At 39.5% G+C, this 15,629-nt stretch overlaps 2 protein-coding genes across 5 annotated transcripts in view; one reads left to right on the top strand and one right to left on the bottom strand.

Moving 5' to 3' along the window:
* The first annotated feature begins 3,093 nt into the window (after positions 1–3,093).
* CCNH (cyclin H) lies at positions 3,094–14,389 on the top strand. Of its 4 annotated transcripts, XM_051782677.1 has the most exons (9): positions 3,095–3,256; positions 3,376–3,498; positions 4,660–4,733; positions 5,015–5,225; positions 5,535–5,698; positions 7,519–7,589; positions 10,028–10,139; positions 10,691–10,751; positions 12,629–12,841. In XM_051782677.1, the coding sequence occupies exons 1-9, from the start codon at positions 3,140–3,142 to the stop codon at positions 12,671–12,673; spliced, it is 978 nt and encodes a 325-aa protein (XP_051638637.1). In that variant the 5' UTR covers positions 3,095–3,139; the 3' UTR covers positions 12,674–12,841. The 4 variants fall into 4 exon arrangements, with proteins under 4 accessions (XP_051638635.1, XP_051638637.1, XP_051638636.1 ...); XM_051782675.1 differs by lacking the exon at positions 10,691–10,751 and having other exon boundaries at positions 3,094–3,256; positions 12,629–14,389; XM_051782676.1 differs by lacking the exon at positions 10,691–10,751 and having other exon boundaries at positions 3,104–3,256; positions 3,385–3,498; positions 12,629–14,389.
* Positions 14,093–15,629, bottom strand: part of RASA1 (RAS p21 protein activator 1) — a 53,355-nt gene continuing 51,818 nt past the window's right edge. The window contains exon 25 of the mRNA XM_051782600.1: positions 14,093–15,068. Within this exon, the coding sequence (XP_051638560.1) occupies positions 14,985–15,068 (84 nt within the window). The 3' untranslated portion in view covers positions 14,093–14,984. The remainder of the gene's footprint in view (positions 15,069–15,629) is intronic.

Genomic DNA, 15,629 nt, shown 5'->3' on the forward strand with positions numbered 1-15,629 from the left:
GGTAAGAATGAAGTTGTGAAGAAATCAAAAACAAAGAACGTCAAAGCAAGGTCGGGAAGGGAGAAATAGAGAAGGAAAAGCAAGAAACAAGGGATGGAAGCAACAGAACATTCTTGGTGACTGATTCAGGACACATCAGTGAAAAATGGCAAAAGTAACCACTGTCCTACACAAAAGCCAGCTTTGGTTCTTAGGCTTTAAGCAAATCTTGTGCTGATTCCAATAGACATCCCCCATGGGATGTCCAATTCTGATTGCCCAGCAGGAATTCAGCCCTCCCTGCTGAATGAATTGGATGCCTGAATTTAAGAATAAACAAACATCTCTGCCTCAGCATATTTCAGTTTTGCTACTATGATTTGTTGTTTTTTTGAGACTGTATACTTAATGTGCTTTTGAGGTTGTACAGTATTAAATGCAAAAGGTTTTCCTTAATATTTAAAAATGCAAAGGTCGGAAATTCTATTCTGCTGGTTTTTAGTCCTTTTTTGCTTATTTAAAGTTTGTGTTTCTGCTGAGAATCTTAAAGTTTATGTCTTTGTATTGCATATTCAATATAAGTGAATTATAGCTATATATGTATACATTTTTGTACTGCTTGGAAAGACAAGCACATTTTGGGACTAGAGAAAAAGGCTCCTTAGAAGAAATAGTCTCACTGCTGTTAGTGAGATGAAATAAAAATAAAGTACTAGTTAGCACAAGCCAGAAAGGTAAGAATTGATTTAAACTAGTTTCAATGTTAGGAAAATTGATAGCCAAACACTGCAAAATCAAGAAGTCTTAGGATATTAAAACATTTAAAAAGTGAGGACTAAAACACAATACTTAAAACACTGGATTTAGGACTACTGATAAATTCTCAGTAGCATTAAATATAGCAAATATGAACATCATGGGGTAATAAATTGATGTGTTTTCTCCTCTAAAGCTTTTAGTTCTCTCCAGGATCTTCAACAAGGGTGACTGCTTCTCTAAAACTACCATATTTTAGGCTAGATAGTATCTGCAGTTTGCAGTTAGGCTTAATAATAATGATAATAATGATTTTAATAATAATATAAATCAGGAAAATAATTATGTTAATTTAGCTGAATGAATGACAACTCAACTGAAGGGCTACGCACTTGTGTTCACAATCCTCTTCCCCTCATATTCTTTTAGAAGGGCACTATCAATATCAAAGTTGAATTATTTTATGAATGTTTACTAGTGTTTTCAACAGTAAAATCTACAGGGGAAGCATCTGGGGTTTAGGTATCTTTCTCTTCTTAGGTGGTGTGTGTGGTGGTTCTTGGTCCTTCTCAGTCTCCTCTAGATGTTCCAAGAGATTCTGGTTCCCTGTATTCCCCAAATAGAGAAAAAAAAAACAACACAACATTTACAGCAGCCACAGCTGTCACAAAAACATTAGGAAAAAGACCTCTGTGGCACAAGCAGGCAAAGTATGCTCTGTTTATCATATTTAGGTGGTGGATATTATTTACACTTTCAGACAATTTTTCTGAGAAATGGCTAAATTTTAAAATGCCTAGGCAACTGGATAGCTTTTATTAGATCTTAAGGTTTGCTCTGTTACCTTGTTACTTGCATAATTCTGAACAAATATCCCTGCACATGTCACGTTTAAAATCAGAACAAAAGACAGACTGCAAACATTCACATTTGACTGAATTGAGCAACTGACTAATAACTCATATAGCTACTCATGCAAAATCAGAGTGTATCTCTAATTTCATGGCTGCCTATGGATACTTCACCCAATACAGTTCTATATTTCACAATTAAGTTGATGTGTTTTAAAGGTTTAGACTTCAGTTTTCCAAAAACCTTGTAGTTATCTTTCTGATTTTAGAAAAAAAAATTATACTTACTCTGCTCCTTAATAATGTATTCTATACCATTCTTTGTAGATTTTGTTATTTGCACAAAAATCACACTGAGTATTTGTACTTTTTATTAATTGCTTTGGTTATGAGATAATATATTGAAATTGAGCTGTGAGTAAAGAGATGAAAAGTGCTACTGTGAGAAAAACAATAGAAACACTAGAAACAGTAAATTCTTGGTTCTGCACATAACTGGGTCACAAACTTGCCAAAGTCTGCCATAAGCATTTTATGATTACATTTCCAAATGTGTTATCTAAATCTGCCTTTCTCCATTTTCAGATTGAATTTTGGAATCACTAATGGTGCATGATACCAGTTAATATAGGACTAAAATCAGTGAAGTCAGTAGTTGGTTGGTATCCATAAAACTTAAACTCATAAGCCTTTGAAGTACAGACTCTGAATAGTGAAAGGTATAAAATCCATGGAGACTTAAAAAGAAAAAAATCCTGCTTTATCTCGTATACTGCTCTTGTCCTTTTCAGGAATTGTCATTCCTATTCTTACATGTTGTACCCTAAGACTGATGATGTGAAGTGACACGTTGTCACTCATTATTCTAACATGTGGTTTTTATAATTTCTAATTCGTGATGGAACTGTTAGCATTAGATGGACAACAAACGCATTTTGGTATTTTTGTATCTGTGGTTCTTGAAACTGAAGTTTGGTCTGATTTCAAGCTGGATATGTTAAATTCCTGCAATTTAAGGCAAAGGAATGATACATTTAGACTACACAGGCAATAAAATTATTTTCTGTGTAGTTTAAGAAAAGAACCTTTTACATGTCCGCCCCCCAGGAATCATTTTAATTACAAATCCTGTGACAGTCCACATGTGCTCTACATACTTTTTTCACACACTTCAAGTACAAGCGCAGTAATATCTAAAACTTCTTGGCTGAAGCACAAAGAAGAGGCTATAAAATGCTGCTTCCTTAAATCATAATTGGATCTTATACGCAATGGTTCTTCGGGAGAGAGTAAGTGACTAGTGGAGGAATCCAAGGGAGCAAGTTTATACAGCTAAAACCGAAAGAAAAATAGAGCTGCTATTCCGCAGAAGTTTATCACGTTGAGGTTTTGTTTGTTTGTTTGTTTTACTTTTGGCTTTGTTTTGATTTGGTTCGGATTTTTTGCCAGGCTTCCTATCATTCCCGCAGGAACTCTCCCGGTCCCGCCTCCCTCGGCGGGCGCTGAGGCGGCTCCCGGCGGGCCGCGCGCGGGCGCAGCCATGTTGTGCAGCCATGTTCCACAGCAGCACCCAGCGCCGGCACTGGACCTTCCGCGGCGAGGAGGAGCTGTCTCGGCGCCGGGCCGAGGCGAACCGCCGGGCCCGGGCCAGGGCCGCGGCCAGCGGGAAGGTGCGCGGGGCCCGCGGGGCGGGCGGGGAACGCGGGCGCGGGGCGGAGGAGCAGGGCCGCTGGGCGAGAGCTGAACGGGCGGGGCAGTCCGAGTGAGGCGCCGCTCTGCCTCTCCCCAGGTGCCGCAGGGCGAGTTGGTGCTCCTGGAGCCGCATGAAGAGCTGGCGATATGCAAGTACTACGAGAAGCGGCTGTTGGACTTCTGCGCCGTGTTCAAGCCCGCGATGCCGCGGTCCGTGGTGGTGAGTGAGCGGCGCTGGGACCGGTCCACCTCGGCCCCCTCCTTCTTTCGCCTGCTACTGTTTGCTTGGCTTGTTCTTGAGACCGCGGATGTCTTTAGAGCTAATTTCTCTCTTTCAGCATTGCAGTCTGTGCCTGCTTCTTATATTTTTTGTTTGTTTTCTGAGCCGTGCAGCCATTTCAAAACGAGTTGTTTCTCAACGTGATCTTCTGCTTGTGGCTCCTACACTTGCGTGGGTGACTGGACTGCTTTGTTTGACTTGAACTGTTGTGGTTTGTACCCTTTAGCAAAGGGTAGAAACAAAGTAATGGTCGGTGGTCGATGGTAACGATTGATGTTACAATAAAACGGCGATGATACAGTAAAGCAGTCTCGCAGTAGCTAAAGAAGGCAGTCCTGCATTTGGGTTGTCGTTCTCAAGCACTGCTGCTTGTCTGACCACAGAATAAGCTGGATCAGCGTTTGTACTGGCACTTAAGTAACCTACAAAGGAGAAAGAAATAGTTGAACTGACTGGTCTTGAATGTAGGCGAGTGTTGCAGAAGGGAGCGTTGGGGACCTGCAGCTGAAGCCGAGCCATTGAGATGAATGGCTTGTATTTGTGCCCTGTTAGCCCTCCCTTCCTCTGGCAGGTGTGGTGAAGAGTGCCCCACTTGAGGATGCCTTTGAAAGGTGGCGGTAGCTGCCATGGCACATTCTGTGAAACCAGACTTATATTTGAGAAGTGGCCCCTGTAAAGTCTCGTCAAGCACTGATTTTGGAAAACACCTGTTTTCATGCTGATAAATATGTTCCAGAAATTACTGATTGAAAAATTCAAATGGTTAGGATTGCTTGCAACTTCTGGTATAATATTTTTTCAGTCTTTGTTTTTTAAATTTCATTTGAATACCAGATTTTTCTCATGAAGATACTTTAAGGTTTTTGAGCATTGTCTTGCAAAATATGTCTAAAAATAAAAGAGAAGATTTTGTAAGGCTGTCATATTGCTGGCATAAATGAAATATTTAATGACATGGCTTTGTGTGTGTGTTAATGCCCCAGTGTATCCTGTATGCCTGTAGTATATATTCAAACTTGCCTGATCTGTGACGTTTTTCTAATGTATTTATTTTTTCTTTATCCATTTTTATTTCTTCTCTCTCCATTTTTTTCAATTTAGGGAACAGCTTGCATGTATTTTAAACGCTTTTACCTCAATAACTCAGTGATGGAGTATCATCCTCGGATAATAATGTGAGTTATCAACACTTCTTGAGTTATTCTGCCAAGTGGAACATTGGAAGTATAATCTTTTATATTTGTGAAGACCTGAAAAAAAAGGAGAAAGGAAATCTGAGAGCTTAAATAGCCATAAAGACAAAGTATGGTCTGTTTCACTTTCCGTTTGGAAAAATTTGTTGTCTTCAGAACATGGTGTTTTGAAGATACAAGTTTTGTGAACAGAACTCTTGATAAAAGAACCGATGCTCCATAAGTCAATTGTTCGCTTTTTTGGTTTTTTTCCCCTCTTCAAGGCTAACGTGTGCATTTTTGGCCTGTAAAGTAGATGAATTTAATGTATCCAGTGCACAGTTCGTTGGTAACCTTCGAGAAAGCCCTCTTGGACAGGAAAAAGCTCTTGAACAAATACTGGAATATGAACTGCTGCTTATTCAGCAACTGAACTTCCATCTCATTGTCCACAATCCATACCGGCCATTTGAGGGATTTCTAATCGATTTGAAGGTAATAAAAAACTGCTTGATGTGCTTCATGCTCTGTGTAGTAAAGTAATACAAGTCTGTCATGTGTTGTGTTAGAAAACTTTATTTCCTTTTGTACCTGTGATCTTAAAAGATCTAATTACTAAAGTGATAAACAAATACCTTAAAGGTGGTTGTTTATTTTTGGTCTTTAAGCTTTTTAGGCTATTTTTGGAAAAAGAGGAAGGCCTGCTACTTTTTAGCTCTGTAAAGTGTTGTTGTTTTGTGTGTTCTGAGCTCACAAACAAGAAGGAGGAGCAGCCACTTACTTTCCTAAATGATTACTTTTTAGACTCGATACCCAGTGCTGGAAAATCCTGAAGTTTTGAGGAAAACAGCTGATGACTTCCTCAGTCGAGTGGCTCTGACAGATGCGTATCTGCTCTTTACTCCCTCACTGATAGCTCTCACTGCCATATTATCTAGTGGTTCAAGAGCAGGAATTAATATGGAAAGGTAGTATTTTCTTTGTATAGATATGATTTGAGTAGTTTATTTGGTTCCTGTATAAAATTATTTTGCTCCAGGCATTCTTAACTAGTAGAATTGTGTATTTACTGATTGTTAGCACTGTTATGTTCTTTAGGTATGTTTCAGAATTGTAGTGGTACTGTTGGTTTCACTTTCAAAAAGCAGGTGATAAATGCGGTTAGTTGGTGTCTGGTTATTATATGCCTTTGGAAGAACAAAAAAAAGAAACCTGATGACTTTGCCTCAGTTAGAACAGTATAGGATTTTCAGACTCATCTTAAAGATTATGGTGAAGAAAGTGGAAATACAGAAGCAACTGAGTTTCTTAAGAATCACTTAAAGAAAAAGTAAGATTTTTAAGGTTCCAGAGTCAACTGAAATGACACTGAACTGACAGCTACTAGGCATGCTGAAACTTAAGTGCTGTATTTGGCTGGTACAACTGTTCATTTTCCACGGAAACAAACTAATGCTAAGGTGCTGTTTTAAATCAGTTCCCACTTTCCTTTCTGTGCCCAAGCCACTGGTGTTTGCACAGGCATTATCAAACACTTCCATACCTTTGCTGAAATGTGTAGTTCGTTTGGTTTGGTTCTCTTAAAGACAAAGCATATGCTTTTCTTCAGAAAAAACAGGTAGTTCCTGTAAGGAGCTGTACCTGGCATGTTATAATCACATGCCTGTGAGCATTTTGAGTGTAACACCTGCATGCAAAATGCAAACACTTATTTTTTAAATAAACTAGTTACTTTTAAACAAACCTCCTCTAAATGAATCTCAGATCTCTCTTGTTCAAAAAGAAAGAGTATTATCTGCAGGGTTCACTGTCTTTTCAAAATTTTATAAAAGCATTCAGGTGCTTACTTTAACTTGAACTTGATCTCCTTCCTTACTAGATCTGTAATTCTCTACTGCTAGTGCAAAAATTCAGAAAAGCGTGTTTGCAAAAATACTAAATACTAAAAGTACTAAAATAATTTGTAGATAGCATGGGAAATGAGGCATCTGAACTTGGTGTGCATGTTCAGGAAGAACTCAAGTCTTTGTGACCTGTCTGCCCTATGCAGTTGTTATAACCTTGTTATTTATTATTTTACTTGAGTTTTTGCTGCTGGATGAGGGAAGCAAGTGCTGGGTCTGTGGACCTGTCAGCAGGTGCACCTGCAGAGGTGGGACAGAACACTGGAGGGTTTTGAAAGCCTGTCGTTCCCATGATGGAAGGGATAAAACTGCTTGGTTGTTGTGAGTCTTGGTGAGGAGCTTTGGGGTTTTACCCAGGCAGTGTGTGCATGTATTAGTGTTCTTACTGAAAGGAAGTTTGAATCTCAGTAGGAAGAAGAAGGGACCCACAGGCTCTTACAAGACAGCATTTAGAAATGGCTTTTAGCTGCCAAAAGAAGCAGGCCTGTCTTGCAAGCTCTGTTGTCTGTTGGTCAGTCTGAAAAACACTCTTCTGTAGTTTTGGCTTGTCCCATAGTCATACTGTGCCATAGTGTGATGTTACCATAGAATCTTAAACGTAATTTGTCTTAGCTCTGTGAGGCTTATTTAGAAATGTTGAATTCTGCAGTGTTGGAACTTCAGTTTCTCACATGGCTGGGGAATACTTTTGTCAAGTTCTTACAGTGACAGATTTGCTTTTTTATCACTTTAAAGCACTTACATAACCGAAGTGTTCTTACTTAGTCTAATCATAAAGCTCTAGCAGATATAAATAATAAATAATACACTTTTTATTAACAGATAGTAACTGCCACAAATAATTATGGCACTTTAAAAATTTATTCTTCTATGTCTCTTTGAAGCTATTTGTCAGAGAGTCTTATGCTGAAAGAGAACAGATCAACCTTATCCAGACTACTAGATGACATGAAATGTAAGTAAACATCGGAAAAGTATGATAAAGAGTATCTAAAGAAGAAAAAATCAAGTTTTTCCAAATAACAAAAGCTTTAGGCAGAAGGGTGTGCTTCAAGTGGTTTTCTTCACCTCAGAGCATGCATAAGGTAAGTAAAACATGGGCAGTGTGGATGGATCATGTGGATGGAAGGGGAGAAAACACTGAGACACAATGAACAAATTAAACAAATGAAAATGAACAAGTGAAATAAATGAAAAGAGAAATGGCCTGCCTGATGCTTTCAGACTAGCACCTGAGTTAAAAGTGAGAAATCTATTTTGGGAACTAGATAATGGTTTTTGTAAGACAGGATTAAATGACTTTTCAAGTCACTGTGTCTTAAAAATTGCTGCTTCAGGCAAAGCCTGCACATTACTGCTACTACCACCAGAGGGTACCTTTGTAAGCTGAATGATTGATAGCTGCACTTATGTTTTGCAGCTATCAACATATTCAAAAGATGCTTAGCTTCACTAGTGTGAGACATATGTATGTGTGTGTGTGTATGTATATATTTTACAAATATCAAGAATACTACCATAGTTTAGCTAATAAGGAATATAGTCTGCTGATTATTACCTTTTTTTAATTAAGTGAAAAGGCGGGGATATGAAATTCCCAGTAAGTAATCAGTTATTTGATGCTTTAGGCTAATCCATGCATTTAAAATGAGAGTGGTAGCATTGAAGCTTCAGTCTTTGGCAAGGCTTACTTGAGTAGTGAATGCACCATACAAGTCATCAGGGTCTACAAATTCTATTTAAATTGAATTTACAGAACTTAAGGTGCCCTTCCCTTTCTCTTCTAACAGATTCAGTCTTCAGGTTTCCATTGCTGAGATCAAAGGGAACACTTGGTCACTTAGTCTTCTCTTCCATTATTCTGGAAGGTAGCTTTAGCCCAAAGGCAGCTCTTCCATAAACATATGATGGTTGGAAGGGAATTTGTGAAGCATTGTAAATGACTTTTACAAAAAGCTGGTCATAGAGAAAAAAATCTTGTTTCTTGAAAGGTAGCTGTAAATGTTACTTGTATTATTAACAAGACAGAAACCAGTCTTTTTTTAAGACAGAGGTACAGTGCTGAATGCAAAAAACCCCTGTGTATTTTGAAGCTTGTTAGCCCAGTAACATGAACTCTACATTATTAGAGTTTACCTTGAGGAAATCCAGAGTGAAGCGATGCTAGTGACTTGTTTCAGTAGAGTTATAATGAGGGAAGAAAGGAAAAACTGTTGGCTCAAGCCTGGCTATGAGGGGTAAGCAGTAGCAGCAGCTATGCTGCTGATAAGCTTGTTGTGGTCTGACCCCAGCTGGACACCAGGTACCCAACCAAAGCCACTCTATCAGTGACCTCCATAGCTGGGCAGGGGAGAAAAAATATAATAAAAAGCTTGGGTGCTGAGATAAGGGCAGGGAGAGGTCACTGACCAGTCACAGTTGTGTGCAAAACAGACACAGCTGGGGAAAATTAATTAACTGCCAGGATAATGAGAAATGAAAACCAAATTTTCAAAGACCTTTCCCCTGCCACTCCCTTTTTCCTGGGCTAGGCTTCACTCCTGAATTCTCTCCCTCCAGCACAGGAGGACTGTAGTCAGCTTGTTTCTGCCACTCCTTCCTCCTCAGGGAGAGGACTCCTTACACTCTTCCCTTGCTCTGGTGTGGTGTCCCTCTGTAGGAGACAGTCATTCATGAACTTATCTAACGTTGGTCCTTCCCATGTGCTGCAGTTCTTCATGAACTGCTCCAGCATGGGACCATGTCATGGGGTGCAGTCCGCTGGAAATGCACTGCTCCAGTGTGGCTACCCCATGGAGTCCAAGTCCTGCCAGCAAACCTCCTCTGTCCATGGGTCTACAGGTCCCTGCCAGAAGCCTGCTGTAGCATGGTATTTCTAGAGGATCACAGCCTCCTTCAGGCACATCCACCTGCTCCAGAGTGGACTCCTCCACAGGCTGCAGGTGGATCTCCATACTGTTGACTTCCATGAGCTGCAGGGGCACAGCTGTCTCACCATAGGCTTATCAGGAGCTTCATCAGCAGGGTAATCCCTTTTGGTGCCTGGAGTACCTCCTCCCCTCCTTCCTCACTGACCCTGCTGCCTGCAGGGCTGTTCTTCTCACATATTCTCATTCCTCTTTCCAGCAGCACTTACTGTTGTACAGGTGGGTTTTCACCCCCTCCCTTAAATCTGTTAGCCCATTGCTGATGGGCTCAGCCTTGGCCAATTGTAGGTACCTCCTGGAGCTGGCTGGCACTGGCTCTGTTGTTCACAGGGGAAGCTTCCAGCATCTTCTGACAGAAGCCACCCCTGTAGCCCCCCCACTACCAACACCTGGCCATGCAGACCCAACCCAACAAGGCAGAGCAGAAATTACTTATGTGCTTAGAGCTGTGTTGTTGCCATTGTAGGCATGAAAAATCTCATCAAGAAATATGAACTGCCAAGGGCTGAAGAGGTTGCTGCTCTGAAACAGAAATTAGAGAAGTGTCATACCTTAGAGCTTGCACTTAATACAAACCCGTAAGTAGATCTTCAATGTGTTAAAATTCTGCTGGTTTTATTGGTATAGGAACATTAATTTTTTATCTATATGAATGATTGAAAATTGAAAACCTCTAAATGTGCACACAATGTTCACATGCTTGCTATGTGAGTGTCTGCTGGGAGCTGAGAACCAAAACTCAACATAGTGCTTTCAGTAATACATAAATACATTCTTTTGTGCTGATTTGCACTGCAGGCTGATTAAAAAAAACTGGAATCCTGGGTGGCTTCTAAGGTCTGGTGACTTGATGTTGTATGCAATGAGAACCTTTAAAACCACGTGATTAAAACAAGAATTGTGTAAAGGGTTAATGTTTTCTTAAGAATTATATGGAGGGCAAAGAACTTGCTGATTTTTCTTTTCTGCCCTTTTCACTTCAGTAGACACTGGACTTGGAGCAAGCTGCTTGTTGAGGCTTTGGTAGTTTTTTTATGTGACAAGTGTGTCCATAATCTAATCTTGTGGTCAAATAGAAAGAGTCTAACTTATAAAAATACCTGAACATTTCACTTCTCATCTGGGTTAGGAAGAAGAGGAAAGGTTATGAAAATGATGAATATGTTGCAAAGAAATCCAAAATGGATGAGGTCAGTAAACCTTTTGTACAGGTACTTGTTTTTCCACTCTTAACTGCCAAGATGAAAGTGACACAGCTACTGAGATAAACTTATGCATCTGTACTACTCTTTTACTTGGTGCTCAAACCAAGTCTTTTTCAACTTTTTTTTTTTTTCAAGTGAGCCATATTTCCTACTAGCCTGTGCTTGCAAGTGTTCTTATATATCTCAGTCTTTTGTGGGGAGAGGGAAGAACACGCAGGCCATCCTTTCTGCTGTTTCTTGTGCTCTGAAAATTTTTAGTTACTTTATTTGGCTTCTTGCTCAAAGCAGAAGTCAGATGCTAGACTAAATTTCTACATCAGCCACTTTGCCAGCAAGGCTTGCATGAATTACAGTTTGGTAGCTACTACTTTGGGTTATAAGACCAAGTGTAAAAAAGGTGGAGATAAACTGATGAGGGTGACTCAGCAAATGAAAACAGAATTAAGGTAGTCCTTCACATCTGATCTGACCACGTTCCAGAGGTTTTGTTTGTAACGTGGACTGGAAATTGTAGAGAGTCCATTCTGGAAGTTGTGAAGAACCGTGTTTAACTGGACTCCTTGTTACTAAAGACACTACATCCTGACAGTCAAAGGTACTCTGAGTATGACATTTAGAAAAATGTGCTAAAGGCTGAAGAGGGTTGTCTGCCAAAATCTGAGGATAAAATGCAAAATTTGTGTCTTTCTATAATTCAAGGAGTCTTGCTATTATAGGTTATCATAGTAGGTTGATGCTACAGTGTCAAACTAGAATCTAAAAAATTATTTAAACAAGATTATAATAAAACCAGCATTGAAGGTATGTTCTAAGAAAATGTGGAACCTTGAACATATTTTATAACTATGCCATAAAACCTTTGACTAGTGTTTACTCCAAATGCCAGTCTTAAAAAACATATTGAAACAGGCAACTCCGTTTTGCCAGGCACTGGCAAAACTTTTCACTTTCTGACAGAGTGACATAGAGAACAGCTCTAAACGAGCTCTGGAGATTTCACTGGTTCCCTGCCCCAGTTTAATTTGAATTAAATATGCTCTAAGATTTGAGGCATTTTTGACTTTTGGAGCTTGTTATTAATTCATAATTTTTTTTCCAAAGGAGTAACCTGATTGGATAAATTCACGTAGCCTACAGCATTTCATGATAGGCTCTTATGCAGTTCCAACAGGTCCTAAACTCAGGACTTTTCATTACTGACATATCTGAACTACCAAGGGTTTGTACTTGTGTAGTTTCAGTTCTGAGTAATTGTCACATGCAAGAGCAGATCTGAGCTGGCCAGGACCTAAAAGAGAAAATGTGCTTAACTTTTTGAAAGCATATAGTGGGTGCAAACTGCTCAGACGTCAAGGCTTCATTAATCCTGTCGTTAGACTGTAGTATACAGGTGCACAGTCAGTTTTAATCTACTTCTAGACATTGTTTCAAATGATTTATTTGCAGCTGGAGGTTAGTATCAGTAGGAAGGCCAGAACTGGTATGGAGGGCTCATCAGATTGAAAGATAGAGGAAACTGAGGTAGTGGTTAAGCACAGGTGACTCAGCTTCCAAGGTGATGAGGCCATAAAACAAGATACTAGTAAGAGGTTGCAGTATGAGCTGTGGTGGTGATCTCTACATAGCTGTAAGAAGGATGAGCTAAACCTCAGACTGGTGCTCCATGACTGTCTCCATGTAAGAGTAGGTATGGATAACTAGCTTTAAGTTTATAGGCCTGACTTGCCACAACTTATAATATTTTTTAGTCTTTCCTCTGTTCATGGAATCCTTCTGTGAGTTCTTAAATTCTGACCATAAAGAACACACAGGACACTACATGCACACATTGCTCAAGGTGTTGTGTTTTTCCCTTCCATTAGGAAGAGTGGACTGATGATGACCTTGTGGATTCTGCATTACCTTAAAGGAAGATGGACTCCTACCCCTCCAGGAATGAATTTGGTGCCAGGTGTGACCCTACCTGCCACAGGTTCTTTATATTCTGTGTCATACAGTTTTTATGCTTTCAGTGTTTATCTTGGCAAAAAAGCCTGTTACTTTGTTAAAATAAAATTAGTTGTGGTTCCTTTAAACCCTCGTCCATGAAAGGTCAAGTATTAGCAAGAAATACTTGCTTTTAGAAATCTGGCACTCATTTGTGGTTCGGGAACAGTTTGCTGTGCGTGAAGTGTAGTGTTAGAGCATGGCAGCCACTAATTTGGTTCATTTTCATATACCCCATTGAAACATAAACAGTTCTACAATACACACACTTATATACAGCTTTGGGCATTGTCCAGTTTCATTTTCTTTGCTGCATTTTGTATGTAACAGGTAGATTAACCAGGCATCTCTCTGCTCAACAATTTTTTTTTACCATGTTGTACTGCCTACAGCCAGCCACCTCAATCCACAAAATAATCCATTTTATAAACTCTGTTAAGATCTAAATACGGCAGAATGAGAGATTGTTAATTACTTACTCCTCTCAGATGCAGTTTAATACAGACTTCACAGGGTTATGGGACAATCTAAAAAAAGACTTCTGTGGTACCAAGGTCTTGCAAACAGGAGTGTTGTCACTATGGAGAGCATCATCTATGCCTGCTGAGTGCAGTACTTGCAACACTTGGGAGCTCTCAGCTGTAGCACTGGACTCATTTCAAGGAAGCAGTTCAGCTGGACACCAGGGTCAGCACAGCAGAGCCACTATAATACTACAGCAAAAACCTAAAAGTAAAGTCGCTGATTTCATGTGACAGTGAATTGAAAAAGCAGTTCTGATAGACAGGAGAAGCAGCAGTGTAGGTGTTCCAGTGGTGTATCAACAACGTTCATGTAATAAAATTATTTGATTATCTCAGTCTTGTAATCGAATCTCAGCATCCCGTTATGCCCTATTATTAGACCACTGTCTAGAAAAGTAGCACATGGTGATGTGCTGCAGTGCCCTCTGAATCAACAGCATATTTTACTTTTCATTTTTTTAAACACTTTGTGGCAGTGCCATGGGCAAAGACACCTTCCACTAGATCAGGCTGCTCCCAGCCCCATCCAGCTTGGCCTTGAAGGCTTCCAGGAGGAGGGTATCCCCAGCTTCCCTGGCACTGTGCCCGTGCATCACCACACTCAGAGGGAAGAATTTCTTCTTATTAAATCTCAACCCACCTAGGATGTTTTAACATCTACTTTCTCACCTTGTCATGTACAAATTAAGGCGTATGGACAAGGTAATGCTGTTTTGAGGATTTATGCTGAAAAAGTGACAGTGTGAACATTTTAAAGTACACCACATGTAGAGACACTAAAAAATTTCCACAGCAGCCAAAGTTAGCAAGTTTCCATACAGTTGATACGCAGCTTGATTTATTTTAAAAACTCATTTTTCACTTATAAAAATAATATTTATGCTAGACTTACAGTACACAAAAGACCAAACAATACCTATTTTATAAAATGGTTTAATGAATGCATGCATGTCTGATACAATGATCAATAAATTTACTGAATTCAAATTATTTACTGTTGTAAACATTTTACAAAAGCATTGTGATTTATCCGGATATACAGTTCTTGATGGAAGAACTATTCAGACTGAATCAGTGGCACATCAAAAAAATAAAGCTGACAAGACCCATTCTGCATATTCTCTTTCCACATAATTCCAGCGAGAGAAACAGTATGGTATAAAAAGTGTACAGTAAAGATTGTTCCTACCATAACATCAGATTCTGAAAACTGTAAATACAAGTTAAAAGTGGTTGAAACAGTCAAAAGTCATAATTATTGTCACCACTCAGAAATTACAGTAAGAAATGTTATCCAGTTATTGGTGGTTTTCAGAATGACACATTTCTTCTCATGTCAGTTGATAGTTGTTTTCCAACCAGACAGCAAAAACTTTGGCAATCAGAGGTGCTGAAAATAATTTTCAAAGTCCAAGACACAGTCACAGCATTTTCACTGCGGAGGGTGAACTCTACACCAAGGCTCAGAGGTTGTGAAAACTGTTTCCAAGTGGAAAAAAAAAGTGCAAATGTCCTGCACAGATAGCTTAAAAAAGCTGCTGGTACAATTATTCACCAGCAGGATCTTTGTTTTCTTTTTGCATAGTTCACACATCACTGGGAACGTGACAGGGTGTGCTGTTTTTGGCAAGAGCAAGAAGAAAGTGGTACTGGTCGGAGTTGCCATGTCAGGCATGCTGGATCCATGCAGAATGTAGGTAGAGGGCTGCTACCTGATGTTGTTAGACACTGAATACTGATTTTGTTTTTGTTGTAGCAGTTCAGTAATGGCCAAAAGCTTCTTAAGAACATGCTGTAGAGAGAGAGTCAGTAAACCACACATTAGCTATTGGAAACAGAACTGTCCTCCCTGAGCAGCATTTTCAGCATCTGCCCCATCAGACCTGTGAGTAGGTAGTTTAAATATATTAAAAATAATTTAAAAAAAGGGAGGCAGAGAAAGCATACAGGTGTTTGCCAAGTTTACAGCTGTACAAGTGTACTGGCAAACTAGTGAGGATAAATGAGGTATTAAAAGAAAGCTAATTTAGTTCTCAACTGAAAAAAACCCAAGATCTGAAAACCAATGACCCAGAGAGCCTGTTGGGATATAGTAATTTTTTGTGTTTAAGGCCAGAAACTAAAACTTCCTCTGAAAACTCAAAAAAATACCCCAATCTGGTTTTGCTGCATGAAGAAACAAAACTATGGACTAAGTATTTATCTTCACAGTTAATAACCTCCTGCCAGTATTTTAAAATGTTTATCAGTCACACTGCTACAGAAATACTACAAAAGAATCCCAGTACTGAGGAGTAACTCTGGACATGCCACCTGTACCTGTGATGTGGTTACTAACCCTGCCTGGTGTTAC

This window comes from Manacus candei, unplaced genomic scaffold (genome assembly GCF_025592945.1).
Source record: "Manacus candei isolate 608988 ecotype Guabito, Panama unplaced genomic scaffold, ASM2559294v1 h1tg000016l, whole genome shotgun sequence".
In the NCBI taxonomy this organism is placed as follows: Eukaryota; Metazoa; Chordata; class Aves; order Passeriformes; family Pipridae; genus Manacus; species Manacus candei.

Coding starts and splice junctions, on each gene's coding strand:
- CCNH (XM_051782675.1), top strand. CDS start 3,140: ATGTTCCACAGCAGCACCCAGCGCCGGCACTGGACCTTCCGCGGCGAG. Junction 3,257..3,375: donor GGGCCGCGGCCAGCGGGAAG/GTGCGCGGGGCC, acceptor GCCTCTCCCCAG/GTGCCGCAGGGCGAGTTGGT. Junction 5,699..7,518: donor GCAGGAATTAATATGGAAAG/GTAGTATTTTCT, acceptor GTCTCTTTGAAG/CTATTTGTCAGAGAGTCTTA.